Genomic DNA, 19,826 nt, shown 5'->3' with positions numbered 1-19,826 from the left:
GAAGAAAGTTCAGAAATTACTGAATACTAAGGAGTATTAGAGATAATCATGAACTGTAATTAAATTTCTTTCATAGAGTAAATTAGCACGTAATCATTTAAATTTTGCACCTGGCATGGGGTTGTAGTACTCTTTAATCAATTAAAAGAAAGTTTAAAAGAATTGAAGTGGGGTTGGGAGAGAAATTCCACTAGAGGGATCTCTAGGATAACTTGGAAAGGGCTGTCGTTTGGTACCTTTTTGGATATAGTTTCTAGTAAATCATTTTATCATTAATAGACTTTTGGTGTGACTTGGATGGTATGTTGGAGGATTGTGTGTTTTAGTATTGTTATTTCATATTAGTAGTTTAGTAGTATAATTTAGGTTCTCCCAAAATGTAAATTTCTTTTTTACTCTTAGAGAATCCTTTCTTAGCCTGAGGAAACATTTTTGGGAAAAATTTAGAAGACTATTTTACCACCTGATATACAGTAAAGTATGCTGTGACTCTTAAGGATGGATTGGAGCCCTGAAGGGTAACAGAAGGGTAAATACTTTTTTTTGTTTAGTTTACAATCATTTTCCCTCGAAATTTTTCCTATATAATTTTCAGAGACCAGAGTGGTGTGGTAAAATTTTATGGAAGTTTTGCATTCAACAGAAAACGAAATGTTCTTGAATTAGAAATAAAGCAAGATTATACCTCTCCTGGAACCCAGAAATATGTGGTAAGTTTTTTTTTTCCAAAAGCCTTTATAGGTCCCAAGACACAAATTGTATGTTCTCTAGACATAAATTATATATTCTTTTATGTCTTAATATATACTGGCTGTGTGATTCTGGGCAAGTCACTTGATCTGTAAGAGCCCCAGGCAAATCTCAAACTTTATAAGTGCAGAACAGAATAGTTATACAGAGTTTCCTCAGTGGAAGAACCTTACTCTGATGAAGTCAGAGGTTGAATCTTTAAAAAAAAAGTTAGTCTTAATAAATATTGAGACATGTTTTGTTAATTTTTTTTAAAAGTAGAACTGTTATTGAACAAAGTGTCTTCTTTTTGAAGGGCCCTCTTAAAGTGACAGTGCAAGAGCTCGATGGATCATTTAATCACACACTACAAATTGAAGAAAACAGTCTTAAACATGATATACCCTGCCATTCTAAAAGCAGAAGGTAGGTATTAACACATACATTGACAACATTTATATTTAATTTCAGTACTTAAAATGAAGTGTTTAGATACTTTTGCTTGAATTGTATTTTTTAATAAAGGAAACAAACTAGTATAGACTATGTTTTATTAAATATAACATTATTAGACTTCCTTTTTGTGTGCTACTCTCAGAATACAATTGTGTTTACTAAAAATATAATTAACATTTCTGTAAAATAAGGAAATAGAAATGAAGCCTTTTTTGGTCACAGAAATTTAAATAGTTTCAGACCTAGGACAGATTTAAGGAAGACAGGTGTAACTGGCTTCTGTTATTTTATGCAAAAGACTGACTAGGGAGAATTTATTAAAATTACAATAAGAAGAGAATTAAGATACGGCTAGAAAAATAGAATAAGGCCCAGATTTGTGGACAGTATGTAAGATGTATCTTTATAGTTATGGATTATGGAAAGCTCCTGTAAACCAGAAAGAAAATATGTATACAACAATTATAATAATGTAAATGAAAAGAATAATAAAATGAAAGTAAATGCAATGTAATTATAATAACCTATAGAAAATATACCTTCCTCCTTGATTGCAGAGGTGGGAGACTAACCACCATATCAATTGGGTTGGGTAGCATTCTTGTCCTGCATATTCTTGTTAGAAGTAGGTAATGTGTTTGGTTTTGCTGACCTAGTTCCTTTTTTTTCCTTAATCTTAATTACAAAAGAGGGCTTATTAGGAAGGACGAATAATGTGATGTGAAAACATAAATTGTCAATAAAAATAATTTTTTAAAGCCCCCACAGCTTTTTCCATTTGACGCTTCTCTCTGTCTCTGTATTCCTGTAGCCATTGACATTTCGGGCATTGAACTGAAAACTCTCAAAAACATGACTTAGTTCTTACTTAGGATCATAGAGTCATACCTTTAGACCTGGAAAGGACCTCCAAGGTCACTTAATCCTGCCTTTACTTTACGATGGAGGTAACTTAGACCTGGGGAAGTTAAGAAACTTGCCTGAGATCGTGGAAGTAGGAAAGTTCTGGGACTGAAAAAAAAAGTCTTACCTCTTCTCTGTATTTCAAATATTTTAACCTCTGATTGCCACTTTTATCACACATTCATTTGCATAATGACATTTATGTTGCATTTTTGTTTCAGCCCTGCTTACTTAGATTGAGAAATAGACAAAGATTATAAAATTTATAGCTTACCTTTAGCCTGGGTCATACTTACATTAGCAGTAATTTATTTGGAGGTTTGAATTTCAAGGGAGAGGAAAATAAAATTACACATTTTACCTGCTTCTTATAGTCTTTTTGTCAATTAATGTTTTCCTCAGTTTTAAGATGAGAAACATGCAGACCATATAGAGGAGTGGCTAACAAGTCAGAATTTTTAATATTGTCTGAATTGAGTCTCTGTATTAGAACAAAATTCTTTGCAGGTAGATTCTTCTGCATTTGAATGTACCACTCATTTCTTTCAAGCTATTATCTCTAGTGTCACTGTCAAAAATAATTTTAATATCTACCTTCAGGAGATAGCTTGTTGGCATTATGCATAATGAGTGAATAAATGTATGGTGCCTCTTCTGTGGAAGCTGGCTATCTATATTGCTATTGTACCAACTATTCAGTTGTCACTTATCAATATGTCAATCAATTGTTCCAACAGGAGAAGTTAGCAGTTGTATGCATAGATACAAAATGACTGATCAAGTAGTTGATCATAAATAGTTCAGCATTTTAACCTTTAACTTTTTTATTTTTCCAATATAGGAATAAAAAGAAAAAAATTCCGTTGATGAATGGTGAAGAAGTTGACATGGATCTTTCTGCAATGGAGTAAGTTAGTAATTTGATGCAAAAGATGTATCTGTGTCCATATTTGTTCTATCTGTGGACCTAAACATGTAATGATCTCCTGAATTGTAACAGAAGCTATTTAATGTCTACCTATTGTTTTATGGTTTTATTTTACACTAATTGATTCCAGTTCTTTTTTTTTTTGGTCTAATTAGACTTCTTTCCTATATTTTAAAAAGCATCTGTGATTGCATACTAAAATTTGAAATATAAGCTAAAACTAATTTTGATGCCAGATTTGTCATTTTGATTTGAGTAAAGGTGATGTCTGTATGATTTTTGTGACAGCTAAACCAGATATTTAAATAAAATAGAACCTTTCACTTGTTAGTCACTGGTTTATATCCAGAAAGATGGTAGTAGTTGCCAGCCACATTCAGTTTCCTGGCTTTGTGAAGAGTGTCTGGGCTCAATCCTTTTTGCACACAACATAAAGCTGTTCATAACAATTGATCCCCTCTTTGCAGTTTCAATACAGAAGTGAAGGCTTACAGGGGCTTGGAGATGGAAGGACCCTTTTTTATATGTGATAAGATGATTGATTTTGCTTCCAATACTGTTGATGTGGAGTATGTTTAAAGTGTGTTCATATGGCAAACTCAGAATTCTGAATTTGTCTAAAATACCATTGTTAAAAGCGAATTCTGGTTTATTAATGTCTTATTTTAATTTTTCTAGCTTTGTCAGATTATTAACTTTTAAAAAATCATTTATTTTTATCTTTGTTTAGTGCTGATTCTCCTTTGCTGTGGATAAGAATAGATCCAGATATGTCAGTATTGAGGAAGGTTGAGTTTGAGCAGTCTGATTTCATGTGGCAATATCAGCTTCGGTATGAAAGAGATGTAGTTGCACAGGAGGAATCCATTTTAGCTTTGGAAAAATTTCCCACTCCAGCATCCAGACTTGCACTGACAGATATATTAGAGCAAGAACAATGTTTCTATCGAGTAAGAATGCTGGCTTGTTTTTGCCTTGCAAAGGTGAGACTTTATAACATGGAAATAAAATAAGAATTGTGACTTATTTTCAGTTTTTTAACCATAATTTTAAATTCTCTTGATACACTATTTCAAAAAGTTTTGCCAAATACTTTTAATATTACTGATTTGAAAATAGTATCATTATTTTAGTTTGAAAAAAGGATATTAGAGAAAGCTTTTGCAGTTGTCAAAATTGAAGTGTTGGACTTTGAAACAAGAGCTTTTTCCACATATTATTTGTTTTATAGACCTAAAACAGTTTTTTTTCTTTTTAATGTAGAGAGGTAAATGTACCTTAGGTGGGGATTTCTTTGGCTTTTCCAGGCCCATATTTTCCCATTAAAGGGTTAAGATCTATTATCATTCATATTTAGAATACTATAATAACTATAATTTAATTTTTATTTGGGCACACTAATAAGTTCTACTCTGTTCAGAAGGTGTTGGAACTAAGGATTGCGTAATAAAGAATAAGCATTTTTGTTTGGATGCATAAAAAAAGAAAGAAAAAATTTTAAAGTAGTTAAAAAAGCAATAAATTTAAAACATTTTACGTAATTATATTTTTCTAATTGAAGGAATGTGTTGTTATTTTGTGTAAAATGTCTTGCACTAAGGCCTACAAGTACCTTTGTTTCTGTCCATTATTGTATTAGAGTTCTGTATACAACAAATTGTTAGTTCTGTTTCTGCATAGATAGTGAGGAATGCATCAACTTCAATAATGACTTACTAAATACCTACTACTTGTAGATCATTGTACTTGGTGTAGGCAGAGATAGCACTGATTAAATAAGATACAGTCCCTGCTTTCATAGAGTCTGTGATCTAACAGTTTATCTCTTGTTCTGGCTCACATCTTGGTCTCTAGACCTTCATTTCCAAATATCTACTGGATACCTTAGGCTATCCTGCTGTGCCTCAGATATAATATGTTGTAAACTGAATTCCTAATTTTTTCTACACAGAATTTATTGATCTTTCTCATCTTGTTGTTTTAGTAATGACACTACCATTTTCCTAGGCACCCTTGCTAGGAACCTGTTAGTTATCTTTGATCCCCATTCCATTCATATCTGATCATTTAATTCTTTGTACAGAATATCTCTTGAATCTTTGCCTTGCTCCCCATTTCCAGTGTTACTGTCCTGGTCTAGGTCCTTAAACTCTTCATCAGAACTATTGTGATAGTTTTTTTATATCTTGTCTCTCTAATCCTCCATAATTATTATTGGCAGGTTAATGTTGATGTATTCTCAACACTGCCATTGTCCTCAGAGACCTTAACTAGTCACCTGAATTTTTTAGCCTAGCATTTAAGATTCTCTACAATCTGGCTGCCCTTCTAGCCTTAGATGTACACATCACTCAGAGGCTTTCTGCCACTATCACCTCCTTCACCTGTCTCTCACAAGGAGGTAGTCGTTGTTCTTGTCAAGGGAAACCCCTCTACGTATACAAGGGATGTTGTTGGTAAATTTAGAACATAAGAGTTACAGATATTTGCAGTAGTAACATGGTTTTATAGATAGAATACTTTGTTTGAAATATTAATAGAAAAATATTGAACTTATAACAAAAATTGATAAATAGAAGTAATTATTTAGCGTAAGAGAAATTATTTTTGTAGTCTCTAGCACGTAGTTTTATTCAACATAGTGATAAGAATTGATATTTAAAAATTGATGAATTGATAGTATTTTCACTTTGAAAAGGCAGTCTTTAATTTAACTCCAAATATATTTGCAACAGTGCTAACAGTGCACTTTTGTTCCTTTCTAATTATTCAGATTGCAAATTCCATGGTGAGTACATGGACAGGACCTCCTGCCATGAAGTCACTCTTCACAAGGATGTTCTGTTGTAAGACTTGTCCAAACATCGTGAAAACAAACAACTTCATGAGTTTCCAAAGCTACTTTTTACAAAAGGTATTTTCTAGTTTTCTTTTGAAAATATTTTAAACTGATATCTTTATAACAACCCATTTTAGGTTATGGGCTATTCTAATGGCTGTTTACTCTAATGTACCACAATCTTTACCTGTATGCCATCTCCTCTTCTAAATATATCCCCTAATAATTTAAATGAGTACATATCTTTAGTTGATATTTAATCTGCCCTGGAGATGATTAATTGAGCGAGCAAATTACTAAGTGTTCCGGGTACTGGGGAAATAAAACAGTTCCTAAGGAGCTTATACTGTTCTTGGAGGGGACAACAAACAACATGTACACAGATATGTAAATACAAAATATATACAAAGTAAATCATATGAAAAGTAGATAGTAATCTCTGACTTGGGAGAATAACCACACCTGAGAGGATCAGAAATCACCTTGTACAAAAGGTGGTACTTGAGCTGAATCAGTCTAAGAAAGGATATTGTGAAAATGTATTTTGAGCACTACCTTCTGGCCAAGATGTTGATGGGAACAAAAGAAGTCTAATTTAACCTGTTAAGGAGTTTACAAAAGACATTTTTTCACTGTTCCTTCTGGTAAATTAGAGTTTTTCTGGGGTATTTGTGGGAGATCTGGGTTCCAACACACAGTGCCATCTTAGTCAGGAGTCATGACTCCTCCTTTGAATACTGTTGTTCAGGGGCTTGTGCTTTACTTATGCATAGAATATGAAGCTTAGGTTCACCTGTATGCCATTATGTAGCATTTTGTGAAGGAACTGCTATAATACCAACAATTGAACGCATGTTTGTAGATGGCATAAAAAAACTATGGTTTCATGGGGTTCCTCTTCCCCTTTTGCCTTGTCCTCTGTCACTATCACTGCAGAAGTTGAAGAGAACAGTACATAAAACCAAAGGCCCTTCTGATTTTGTTTCTTTGATCACCATAGTCAAAGTAGGTGGGAGGAGGGAAGTAATCCTTTAGAATTTTGCCTATAAAATTTTTAATCTTTATTTTGATACTCTCCTCTTCTGGCTTGTTTTTAAAATGCTTCTGCTTTTAACAAATAATAGCTTTTTTCCCTTGGTAAATAAATGCTTTCTAATCTGACAAATTTCTATATAGTACTGACCATTTTAGAGACTTTATAGAAGATACAGATAAATATGACATGGTATATCGTAAAATTAAATGAAAACCTTATCCCTTGTCTCTTTCAATTGATGGTTCGAGTTGCAGAAATAATATATTTCATTAGGATTGGAAACGATATTTGATATTTCAAATCTTGACCAGAAAGGAGGAAAACCATTGTTTATGGAATATATGTCACTCTTTATAGTTGTACAATATGGCAAACGAAGCCCTAAGTCCCAGTTGTTGTATAGTTATGAGGGGTGGACAGATATTTCTGTTAAAGGAGTACTAGGAACAATCAACATGAAATAGAAACCAAGAAGTCAAAGATCTGTTCACCTAGCTTTTTATAGTTTCCTTTCTCACATATCAGGATACTTCAGGATTGGTTCTGAGAAACCTCAGGATTCTTTTTTCCGGATCTTTGTATGAACATCAGAACACACAAACATTTTTGTTTAAATCTATGATGAATTGTAGTAATGAGAAAATTTTTTTCTTTTCCAATAGACCATGCCAGTTGCTATGGCTCTGTTGAGAGATGTTCATAATCTATGTCCCAAAGAAGTCTTAACATTTATCTTAGACCTAATCAAATATAATGATAACAGGAAAAATAAGGTAAGATATTATTCATAAAGATTCCCTGTGATATTTTATTTTTAAGTAATTTTAACTGACTTCATTTAAAAAATCATTTCTAGGCATACTGTCTTTGATACAGGTAGGTATAAGCTAACCGTGTGTAATAAGCAGTTTATTATTACAAGTAATTGATAAAGTCTGAGAACTTTAGAGTTAGAATTTTTTTGTATCAGTATTTCTTTGGATTTATTTCTTCCTAGTTTTCACCCAGATTTTGAATGCAAGTTGCCATGATTCGTCATCTTAAAAAAGGACGATGCTTTTAAGAATCCTGGTGTTGGTTTTTTGGGGTTTTTTTGGGGGAAACCTAGGTGATAGCAACACATTAATGTTGTCTCACAAATCAATGAAAAAGAGTAAAAGGGTTTTCTGTTAGTAATCAGAGCATACTGTTTTCTCAACAAAGCTTGCAAAACTAGGATGCTTTTGATATTGGATCTAATTAACTGTAAGGTTCAGTTCTTTGGACAGTTTGATTGTAACCACATAATATATCATGAGGAAAGTATTAAATGCTTGACTTTGCAAGGCAGAACCAGGAGCTGTGAGTAGAACTTGCCAAGGGGCAAATTTAACCTTGCTATCAGGAAACAATTACTAACAATTAAGATGATTCAAAAGTAGACTTGCATTACCTCAGGAAGTATTGAGTTCCTCCTCACTGGAGGTCTTGAAGCAAAAGCTAGTTGACCACTGGTAGTAGGGATTCTTCTGATTTGAATTGGATTAGATGCTTCTTTTTGTTTCTGAAATTGTGTGATTCTCATGCCCATAGAAGAATTATATTCATCTGGAGACAGAGCATGAGAAATATATATTTAGGTAATTCTTTGTTCAAGAATTGATATCTGAATTGAACCTTGAGGGAAAGAGTTCAGCTTGGGGTGAGAGAGACCTTTCTATGCATGAAATTTACACTAGTTGAGGTTCAGAGTCTAGAAAAGGCAGGACAGCACTAGTGGACAGAGAGGCAGGAAAAGAGAGAGAGACAGAGAAAGAAGGTTTGTGCTAGCTTACAGAAAGTCTTATTCAAGTATCAGGAGTCTCAATTTTTTCTTAATGTGTGTAGGGACCCCCAGAGGCTTTTGAGTAGAAAGATGATGTGATCAGAGTAGTGCATTGAGATTACTCTACGAATGGTGAAAAGGTTCTCTTGAAAATAAAATAGACTGAAGTAGAAAAACTAAGTTGGAGATTAGTACAGTTATCAGGAGTAAAAGATTTGGTAGTTTTTTATATAGAGGGGATAATTGAAGTCTTAGTGAGATGAAAGTACCAAGTGAGAGGTTTAAGGACAAATCATTTTGGGGATACTTATTATGCCGAGCACCTTGAAGAAGTGAGAAAAAGTGCTGGATTGGGATTCAGAAGATTTGAGTTTGGATTCCAGCTTTAGTGCTTACTGCTTGCTACCTAGATGGACCTTGCTTTCTTTACTGGTTCAATAAGGGGATTCTGAGGTCCTTTCTAGCACTAAAGACAAAGAAGAAGAATGAGCAAAGAAAAGATCAAGAAAGGCAGGAGAACCGTAACACTGTAGTGTCACGGAAGCCTAGGGAAAAGGAGGAAAGTACGTGCCGTATGTTACAGAAAGATCAAAGAAGATGAAGATAACAGAAAAAAAAAAGGGCAGTTGGATATGGTGATGATGAAGTCATTAGTGATCTTGGAGAGGAAGAGTGAATGTGAAAGCCAGACTGTAAGTAAGACATTGAAGAGTGTGGTGAGGAAGTGGAGGCACCAAATATAAACTAATCTTCTTAGAAGGTTAGCATGCAGAAGAGGGCACAGAAAGTAAGATGAATGCGTTGGGTAGTGGGGGCTAAGAGAAGTGTGTATTTGTTGCTATGTTTTAAGCTTAGGCTTGAGGGAGATAGCCAGTAGTGAGTGAGAGATTGCTATAGGGATAGTTTAGTAGAGTCACAAATGATTAGAAATGACAGATTTGACTGTTCTTGTGTTTTTGACCTTTTTTGGAGAGTTCCAATACTGCCTGTGCTACTTTTATGACTTGGTATTTTGAGTTTATATAATTTGGATTGTAGTGTCTCTTAGATGGGACTTAGGGGGTAAATGTGGTTTACTAGCTTCCAAGTCATGGTTAGGGGGAATAAAGAGTTATCTTTGTTATTATTTCTGTTCCTCCTAATGTTTTTTTTGGCTGATCCATGTTGTTGAGTGTACTTACAGCTTTTAGGTGTCTTTTCTGAAATTTTACCTCAGCTTTCCTTTTTTTAAAAAAAATTATACTGTGAATTTAACAAAATAACTTAAAATGAAGTTAGGCAAACTGAATCTTCCCTCTGGTAAATGAGACACTTTAACTGGTAACTGATTGGTATGGCTTTCTCCTTTGCTTACTATCATATTATGTTTTTAAAACATTTTATTTTGTGCATGTCAGATCCACCCTAGTACTGCATTCTTCTTAATGGCAGGGAGTATTATTTTTCTTCTTTGTATCTATAATACCTTGTATATAATAGACATTAAATATTTATTTGAGGGCAACTATGTGGCAGAGTGAGTATATTGCGGGGTATGGAGTCAAGGAAACTCATCTTCCTGAGTTCATATCTGGCCTCAGACACTTACTTGCTGTGTGACCCTGGGCAAGGCAGGGTCTCCCTTTCCTCATCTGTAAAAGCAGCTGGAGAAGGAAATGACAAACTATCCAGTGTCTTTGCCGAGAAAACTTCAAAAGGATCACAAAGAGGCAAACATCACTGAAAAGCACCTAAAAAAATTTATTTAGTGAATGGATGTCTAGGTGGATGAATAATGCATGAATATGATAGTTCATTGTACTGTTACTGAATTTTAACTTATTTCCATGAAAGAAGGGTAACTATACAAGTTCAAGATTCATTGTTTTAAGCCCAAGCATTGAATAAATGTTTTTCAATGATGATTTTTTGAGGTAGGTCACTGAGGAATAAAATTCCAGGACACCTAATTGTAGGGGAAATTTTCTATGAGGATTATTATGTTACCAAATACTCTTATATGTATTTCACTTAATATTTGACCAGAAAAATAGTTTTGTCAGTTTTTTTATTTAGAGGAAGCTAAGTGGGGTAGTGGATAAAGTGCTGGTTCTGGAGTTAGGAAGACCAGAGTTCAAGTCCAAATACCTACTTTGTGACCCTGGGCCAGTCATTTAACTGTTGTTGACTCAGTTTCTTTATCAGTAAAGTGGAGATGAGAACCTTACCTACATGTCAGGGTTGCTGTGAGGAACAAATGAGATCATATCTGTAAAGAGCTTAGCACAGAACTGGTTTTTGGTGGGCACTATTGAAGTGCTTATTTCTGTCCTTGCTTTCTCTCCCCTCTCCCCCACTGTTTTGTTTTTTTTGCTTAGTTTTCAGATAATTATTATCGTGCAGAAATGATTGACGCACTTGCCAACTCAGTAACGCCTGCAGTCAGCGTAAATAATGAAGTTCGAACATTAGATAACCTGAATCCGGATGTTCGACTTATTCTTGAAGAAATCACTAGGTTCCTAAATATGGAAAAACTTCTGCCCAGTTACAGACACACCATAACAGTCAGGTACTATTAAATTCTTACTACACTACAAACAGATTCGTGTATGCCATTGGGAATGTCATCTGTTTTATTCTTGACGTATTTTATTTCACAAGAAAAAACGTTCAAAGCAGCATAGAAAAGTAAGCTTTCAAAAAAATTATCCAGAAACAGTATTTTAACTGAAGCTTTGCATAAGACAACTGGGAAATATATTGTGAATGAATTCTGGCATAAAATTAAAGCACATGTTTTAACATATCGATCATAAGATAGTGTATAATACATATGAATATATTATAAGGTTAATAATTTGAAATGTTTAGGAAGCTTATATTACTTTATAATACCTGAAATTATAAATTTGCATATATATTTTTAAATCTAAAGAGAACATTTAACTGTAAATAATATTGGGACAAAATATTTAGTTAATTCAAATTTTATACTAAAGAAATTTTATTTTTCTAACTTGCTATCTTGTTAACCTGAGTAGAATATATTTGAGTTTTGAAACATGTGATTTGCAGTCATGTTACAGGATTTCATTGCTTTTAAAGAGCAACTTGTAGAGAACTTTTGCAATTGTTAGGATAATTAAAGCATACTTTGATTGTAACATGGGTATTTTCTATGACAGTACAAATCTAAAATATTAAGAAATGAATTATACTTGGAATAATGTTTACCGTGCTTAAGATTTTTTGAAGATTACCAATAGTTTTTCCTTCTAGCTGTCTGAGAGCCATTCGGGTACTACAGAAGAATGGGCATGTGCCAAGTGATCCTACTCTCTTTAAGTCTTATGCTGAATATGGTCACTTTGTAGACATTCGGATAGCAGCTTTGGAAGCAGTTGTTGACTACACCAAAGGTAATTTTTTTTACTTTATGTTTATTACATTCAAGAAAGAAGATAGCATTTTTGTCATATCTTCTGATATTGCCGGATCTTTCTTCATTGGCTACAAGATAGTTATTTAATAATTCTTTTTATATTAAAATACCATTTCAGAAAGCTAGTGAAATTCTTCATGGCAATATTTTTTCCTAAGATAATATTTTATTCAGGACTTAACCCCAATTGTCTTTAAAAAAAAAAGTTCCATAGTCTATGGAAGAGTATATATACCCAACTTCTTCATTGTGTACATGGAATATTAATCTTTTTTCTCCTGGAAAAAAAAAACTTACTAAAAAAAAAAAGAGACTTATTTGTTTGCTTAATTATCAGACCATCTCTTATGCCATTTTCTGAGGTGCTAGAAATAAAATAAATCTAATTGATTATAGGAAGATTTACTTTATCTAAAGGAAGTCCAAACTAGAAGCCATGAAACACTTAGGTTGTTGTTAGCTTTTAAAAGATGAGTGCTAAGTAAATTATTTTCATTGTTATTATTATGAGAATAAAAAGTAAGCTTGGGGTGCAAGATGGGTATGTTATTGTAGCTTATTAACCTTTGCCAAGAATCATTGAAATCTACTTAATATTGTTCTTAGATTCTGATATCTTGGGAGAAAAAAATGACCTAGGCAATTCTGAACACATGAAACTTGAGACCCTGAACTCTTGTAATTTGAGGTACCCGTTTTGCCAAACAAACCTTCCTGTTAGCTATTACATTTGCCAGAAGTCTGGGCAACTGGAAGCACTTGTTCAGACTCATAAAAGATGCGCTGTATCAAAGGCCAGCCTTGTCTTTGGTCCCCAAAGTAATATCTAATTACCATGTAAAGTTTTAAGAATAAGCTAAATGCATTAGTATCAAAGACATTTAAGTTTGGCTGGAATAGATGACACGACAGAGCAGATGTCAGAAGAGCCCTAAGATATTATATTTCAAACAAGAGCAGCTTTAGGAAGTAAAGCAGACTTTTGTTTTTATGAAGCAGCAGTGTTCCCCTGTTAGTTACCTGACACTGTTTATACAAATAGCCCATTAACTGGAAGGACCATTTCACAAGGAAATGATCATTTTGTTAAAATCTATTTGAATAGTAATACAAAGAAAATTGGAGGAGAAAAGGCATTTCAAAATATAGTAAAGGACCTTTTAAAATTCCGTTTATCATAGCTTCCCATTTAATAAGTTATTTTCCTTTCATAAAATAGTAGATACCTATTTAACTACTTAGCTGGCTACACTGAGTAGTCAGGGTAAACTCTAAGGTACTTAAATGCATCTTGCATTTGGTAGCTTCCTGTTGAGAATTAAGATTTAAGTTTGGTTGAAAGCAGTTTTTTTAAATAAGCTTTTGTTGTGCCTCCACACTAACCTCCCTTGACTGTGACATGTCTTGTTCACACATCTAGTTCTGTCTTGCTTCCATTTGAAAAAATTGGAAGTGGATTGTGGTTTTTAAAATAATGGGACAGTAATTGCTATCTATAAAAGATGGTTATAAATTCATTTCATTAAAAAAATCTTTCCTTTAGCTAGATACTGAAAGTTCAAGAACTAATTCAAAATGGATTTCATCCTTAAAGTGACAAGATTCAAAATTCGTTAATTAAGGCAAAACTCTGAGTCACTACTGACATCTACATATCTGTCTCATCTGTCCCATATATGGTGGTCTGGGTATTCCATAATCTGGGCTAAAGAATGCTTTCTAGTTCCTGCTAGTTTCTCTAATGTTGCCTTATGGCCAGATATGATGTTACAAATGCAACAGTAATGTATTTTATTCTCGATACATTCTTGAGGAGCAAAATGTGTGTTTGTAAACCTCAAAATGGAAAATATCAAGTCATTTTCTTCTTAACTTCCTGTATAATTCCAGAGAGGTAAAATATGCACATAATCAGCTTATAATGAATAATAATGATAATAATAGTAGCTAGATTTTTATAACACTTACCATATGCCAAGCACCATGCTAAGCACTTTACAGTTAATCTGTTTGATTCTCACAGGAGCCCTGGGGGGTAAGTGCTTTTATTATCTCCATTTTACAGTTGAAGAAACTGAGGCAAAAAGAGGTCAAATTTATACAACTAGCAAGTGGTAGTGGCTGGATTTGAACTCAGGTCTTCCTAACTCCAGGCCCAGTGCTCTATCCACCGTACCACCTAGTTGCCTAATTGAAAGCTGAATGTGCAAAGCACAAGGCTTTTGTAGAAGTTTGAAGAAGAAACTATTCTAGCTCTAAAGGTTTGGTAAGGTTTCATGAAGAAACCCTGAATTGGGCCATTAAGGAAATAAAGATTTTCCACCAAACCAGATCCAGTAGATGAAATCCATTCCATTCTTAGGGTATAGCAGAATTAAGAGGAGAGGATGAGCCCATAGGATGGTAAGTAATTATAACATGTATAATCCATTCAGAATAGGAAGAGAGCTATTGTAATAAGACTGGAAAGCCAGATTGGACACAGATTATGGAGGTCTTGAGTATCAGAATAAGTTTATTTTATGCTTGGTAGACAGTGAAGATTTTTGATGAAGTGATTGATTAGAGAAGTTTATTAGGAAGCTGATCTGAGCCATAGTATAAAGGATAGATTGGTGAGCCTAGAGGTAGGAAGACCTGTTAGGGTCTAACAGTCTTCTAGGTGATGAATAATAAGGGCCTGAAACCTTGGGAATCACCCATGTTAATGGTATGTAAGACAGTGAGGGGCTAGCACCAAGAGGCAAGTCTTCACAGGATCACTTTCCAGTCACAAAATTCTTTCATCCTTTTCTGACAGAACTTATGTTAAATCATTGCACTAACATCATAGAGACTATTATTTGATTAATATAGGCTTTATCCTTATAGCCCTATTCAAAAAACAGATATATTTAAAGATATGTAAAATTATTTTTAAGGGATATTTTGAAAACTTCCAAAAATTATTTTTGTAATAAAAATATATGCTGTGTAAATGCATTGACATAGCACACTTTGGATAAAGTCTAATATTTTCAAATAAGAAAAGCAGGATGGTGTCAGTTCTGAAGTTTTTGGAATTATTAGTTGATATGATTATAGGATTTCGATCTGGAAAGGATCTTAATTATATACCAATCCAATCTTATTTCTTTTATAAATGAGGAAGATTAGACCAAGAGAGATTAAGTAACTTGGTTAAAGTCTTATGCACATAGTTAAGTAGAGTTAGGATTCATATGTGAGACCTCTATAAATCCAGTGCTTTTGCTGCTGGTTTAAAGTAGAAAGGAAGGGACATTATGTGATACGATGGTGGTGGTGGTGGTGGTGTTTTGTTTTTTTTTAATCAGTCTTTGTATTAGGCACACACGTCAGTAGAAGATTGTTATTTAATATTTATGGCTAATTGATTCAGGAGAAGGATGTCTTTAGAGTTTAATTGTAGAATTTATTTAAACTTATGTTTCTTGAAAATGTCGTATACTAGAATTTCAACATGGAGCTGTTTGAATTAATTAAACCTGTAGTGTTAGACTAAGATAATTAGGGAGAAACATGCAGAAGAAAAAAAATAGAATTAGATGTTTTGGGGGAAATAAAAAAGGATTTATCCTGTTAGTTGAAAAGGTTATACAGGCTGTATAGACCTCCCTAAACTACTATCATATATTGTTTTGAAGGAAAAATGAATATTTGGAGTTCACCTTTAGTGTTCATAATCTCCTTGCCCAAATGTTCCTGGTCTGGGGAGCAACGTCTTACAGAGTTGTGAAACCTATTTGTTTTTCTTTCATTTTTTTTTTAATATGTGCTTTATTTTAACATTCATTTTTAAAAAAATCTGAATTCTAAATTGTCTCTTTCCTTCAGACCTTCCCTCACCCATTGAGAAAGACAGTGATATGATAAATATGATACGTATTTAAATGGTTGATACTACCTTAAAGTGAGATAGAAGAATAATTGAAAACTTTAAAAAACAAACTGAGATGGAATTTGTCACCTGCATGTGATTAATGAATTGACTAAAATTATTAATTTATTAGTTAAACATTAGCACTTGAATTAGCAAAATCGGGAGAGGAGTAAATGCCAGGGTGCAGAATATAGGATCATAAATGGAGAAGTAGAAGGGAATAGAGAAAGCATTTACAACCTCTTCACTTAACAAATGAGGGTGTAAAGGCCAGAGTGGGTTAGTAACATGCCTGAGGCCATACAGGTGTTACAAGGCAGAGTCAGGCTTTGAACCCAAGGCTTCTTACTCTAAATCTAGTGTTTTTTCCATTCTGTCATACTGCCTCACTGAAGAAGAAATACAATTCTGAAAAGGAAAAAATGAGTTTCAAAGAGTGATGAAGCAGAAGTTATTACTGAAAAGCTAAACAGAAACAGAAGGTAAATAATTGCAATAATGTAAACTAGGGGAGTTCACTTACTGTCAGTATGGTTTGATGACTACACCTATTTGATGGTATAGTAACAGAATTACATAATTTCTGAGGTTAGAAAAGGAATAAGCCTAATTGAAAATTAAAAATAAAGGTTATTTTAACCCTGTTGATTTAAGGAATGGAACTGAGAATGAGTGTTTGAGGTACAGTTCAGGCACAGACTCCTCCTTTGTAAATTGATATAGAGGCACCAGAGGGCACCAGGAATCTGTTTAACATTTTTTATCCGTTTCTTGGATGGAGATATGAATGGTATAGTTATCAAATTTGCAGGTGATACAAAGTTAAGGGAATTGTTAGCACATCAAAGGACAGAGTTAGGATCACAAAAGATACTGATAGGATAGGCTATTGGGCTAAATCAGATTAGGTGAAATTTTATAGAATGTTATGTAAATCTTACATTTGGGTTCAGAAAAGTATGAGAGAGAGGCATGGCAGCATAGCAGTTCATCTAGAAATGACTATGGGTTTTTTGAAAAGGACTATGATAAAGTAACCACAAGCTTATCATAGAGGCAGTATGGTATGGAAGCCGATAAAATCTAATACAACCTTCAGTTTCATCCAGAAAGGCATATCGTCCAGGGAGATGGTAGTCCCATTGTATTCTTTCCTTATTTAATGGAAGTAGTGTCAATTTAACACCTCATTTTAGAAAATAAACTGGAGATTGGTTAAAGTTGAACATTGTATGGTGAGTTCATGGCACAGTCAGTTAAAGAAGCATTTATTGAACACCTGTTATGTGCCGGGCACTCTTCTAGGCGCTGGAGATACAAAAAAAAAAAATTAAAATAGTTCCTGCCCTCAAGGAACTTATATTCTCCTGGATAATTGAAAGCATTGGGGAGAGTTAGCCTAGGAAGAGGGAATTTAAGACATACTAGGTGTCGTCAAGTATTTGAAGGGTTTTTATGTGGAAAAGACCAGAACAGACTTGTTCTTTTTGGCCTGAGGGCAGAAGTAAAAAGAATGGCTTGAAATTTATGATTTAGGCTTTATTTCAGGGGGAAATTTTTTTTTTAACCAAGGACTCTCTAAAATTGATTAGGCAGCCTGAGATGACAATTACTCTTTCCGCCATGGAGAGTCTTTAGGCAGAGGGGGACAGCCACTCATAGTGAATGTTGTTGAGGGGATTCTTGTTCAATTTTGGAGGTGGTAGCTACTGGAAGTTCCTTCCATCTGGTAGATTCTGTGGTTCTATGAAAAGCAACCTACAAAATCTGATAGACTTGTTGAAGGCAGTATGAAATGCAAATGACTTCTCACTATTCTCAAGTCTGAATGATTAGTGGAGATTCTCCAGTTATTTTCCTATATTTACATTTTACTATTAGCAAATGTTTATCAAGTGCCTTTTTTTCCAGATGCTGGGCAAGAATGAGGGAGATTATATCAAAAGGAGCACCTTTCACTTTGCTAGTCTAGTTTGTATAACAGTTATTCGTGTCTAAGCTTACTTAATCCTGTAACAAATCCTCTAACAAAAAGCTCCATTAGTGGGAAACAGGCAAGTACAAAGATAAATGTAATTCAGGCTACATTTGAAAAGTGTGAAAAGAAATGTACAAAATGTTATGAATTTCAGAGGAAGGAGAGTTTACTTCTCCAATTAAGGAAGGAGATAATTTTAAGATAGGCCTTGGCAGTAATTTGTTCATTAAATCATAACTTGCTACAAATTATTATCATTTTTTTGTTTACAGTGGATAGAAGTTATGAAGAATTACAGTGGTTACTTAACATGATTCAGAATGATCCTGTACCCTATGTAAGGTTAGTTTACATTTGTTACTTGTGACATTTTGAATTTATAACATCTTAAATGGATTAGAATAATTTTAGGCAATTATAAAATAAGCCATTTTATGATTTTGCTAAGTAAAGAAATTGTTATATGAATTACTTGTCCATTTTTATTGGTTTGTATTTGAGCAAATAATTCCAAAAAAACATTGGCTAATATACTGGAAGCCAGTATTATTAGTTCATTACTTTGTAGATTGAGATATAACTTCTTTTTCAGGAAAATAGATTTGATAGAAATAAAATTTAGCTTGCTGTATCATAAATAACCTGTAGTGTGGTATTACTGTTCTTTTCTAAAACAGAGTATAATGTCCTTCTACTTCAATTATTTTTAAAGTGAGAGGCAGTGTTGCATAGTAGATACAGTACCAGCCTTGGAGTCAGGAAGTATTACTTCTAATACTTTCTGGCTGTATGACCAAGGCAAGCCACTTAACCTCTCAGTGTCCCGTCCCCCCCCCATCCCCAATGAAGACTTTGTGTTAGAGCCAGGCTCTGTGCACTTCTGAAGAGCCTGTCGTGTGTGGCTTTATATGGTCTTGGCCTGTCCTACCTTCTGTCACTACCTTCTTTTGGTATTGTGTTTTGTAGTCTTCAAGGATAGCAGGGAGACTCAGGCCACAAAGCTACTTACTCCCAGAGCTCCATATGGATTCTGGTAATGGGCTGACTGCAGCCCTCCTGCTTTCCAGGTTCCAGACTCTAGTTATGGTGTAGACAGCATAACTGCAGACTTTCCCTGGGTGAAGCCCCAGTAGACAGTTGCTGGCACTGGCATTTGTCAGCTAGCTGGAAGATTCTGTAGGTTCAGAGCAGCAGCGCAGTCTGATAATCTCTGCTCTTCACTTGTGGGCTGACTGTCCAGTCTCAAACCATTCTGGATGAGAGAGGGGCAGTGCAGAGACCTTTATGCCCATAGGCTGAGTCTGATACACCCTTTCTGGAACAGAGAAACAGTGGTAAAGTCCCGCTTTGCACTGTGTATAAGATCCCTTTTTTGGGGTTAGAGCAATAATGCCTCAGGTCTTGTGCCCACAGGGCTGAGTCTGAATTTCCAATCCACTCTCTAGGTCAGGGACAACACTGTGGCTCTGTTCTGTTTTCATGTCTGGCTCCATAATCCTGGCTCACACCTCTTCCACAGTTCCTGCCCTGTTACTTGCCTGTGGGTCAGTTTTGTTTAAATAGGTTAAGTTGTAGCTGTTTTAATTGCATGCTTTAACTTATTTTTATTTCCTAATTTCATTTAGTATTGATTTTGATCTTTGTTCTAATTATTTGGTGGTCTGGCAGTATACTACACAGCTGATTCAGAATTGACTATCATGTCATTAGGCATTTACTGTTAGATTATAATCAGTTTGTTTTTTTTATAATGTTATTCAGTGATTATTATATCTAATTTCTTCTCATTTTCCTTTTGAAGAAAATAATTCATGAAATGTAGGTATGA

General features: G+C 34.1%; 1 protein-coding gene across 3 annotated transcripts in view; it reads left to right on the top strand.

Annotated features, from left to right (window-relative positions):
- Window positions 1–19,826, top strand: part of TAF2 (TATA-box binding protein associated factor 2) — a 75,439-nt gene that overhangs the window by 24,288 nt on the left and 31,325 nt on the right. For all 3 annotated transcript variants that reach the window (XM_078153714.1, XM_078153713.1, XM_078153712.1), the window contains exons 13-21: window positions 596–710; window positions 1,046–1,155; window positions 2,930–2,995; window positions 3,747–3,999; window positions 5,790–5,930; window positions 7,554–7,664; window positions 11,053–11,246; window positions 11,957–12,096; window positions 18,271–18,340. In XM_078153714.1, the coding sequence (XP_078009840.1) occupies window positions 596–710; window positions 1,046–1,155; window positions 2,930–2,995; window positions 3,747–3,999; window positions 5,790–5,930; window positions 7,554–7,664; window positions 11,053–11,246; window positions 11,957–12,096; window positions 18,271–18,340 (1,200 nt within the window). The remainder of the gene's footprint in view (window positions 1–595; window positions 711–1,045; window positions 1,156–2,929; window positions 2,996–3,746; window positions 4,000–5,789; window positions 5,931–7,553; window positions 7,665–11,052; window positions 11,247–11,956; window positions 12,097–18,270; window positions 18,341–19,826) is intronic.

This window comes from Phascolarctos cinereus, unplaced genomic scaffold, assembly GCF_003287225.1.
Source record: "Phascolarctos cinereus isolate Bilbo 61053 unplaced genomic scaffold, phaCin_HiC Scaffold_4;HRSCAF=312, whole genome shotgun sequence".
NCBI lineage: Eukaryota > Metazoa > Chordata > Mammalia > Diprotodontia > Phascolarctidae > Phascolarctos > Phascolarctos cinereus.
The sequence above is the reverse complement of the archived record's forward strand: the minus strand, read 5'-3'. Positions and strand labels throughout refer to the sequence as shown.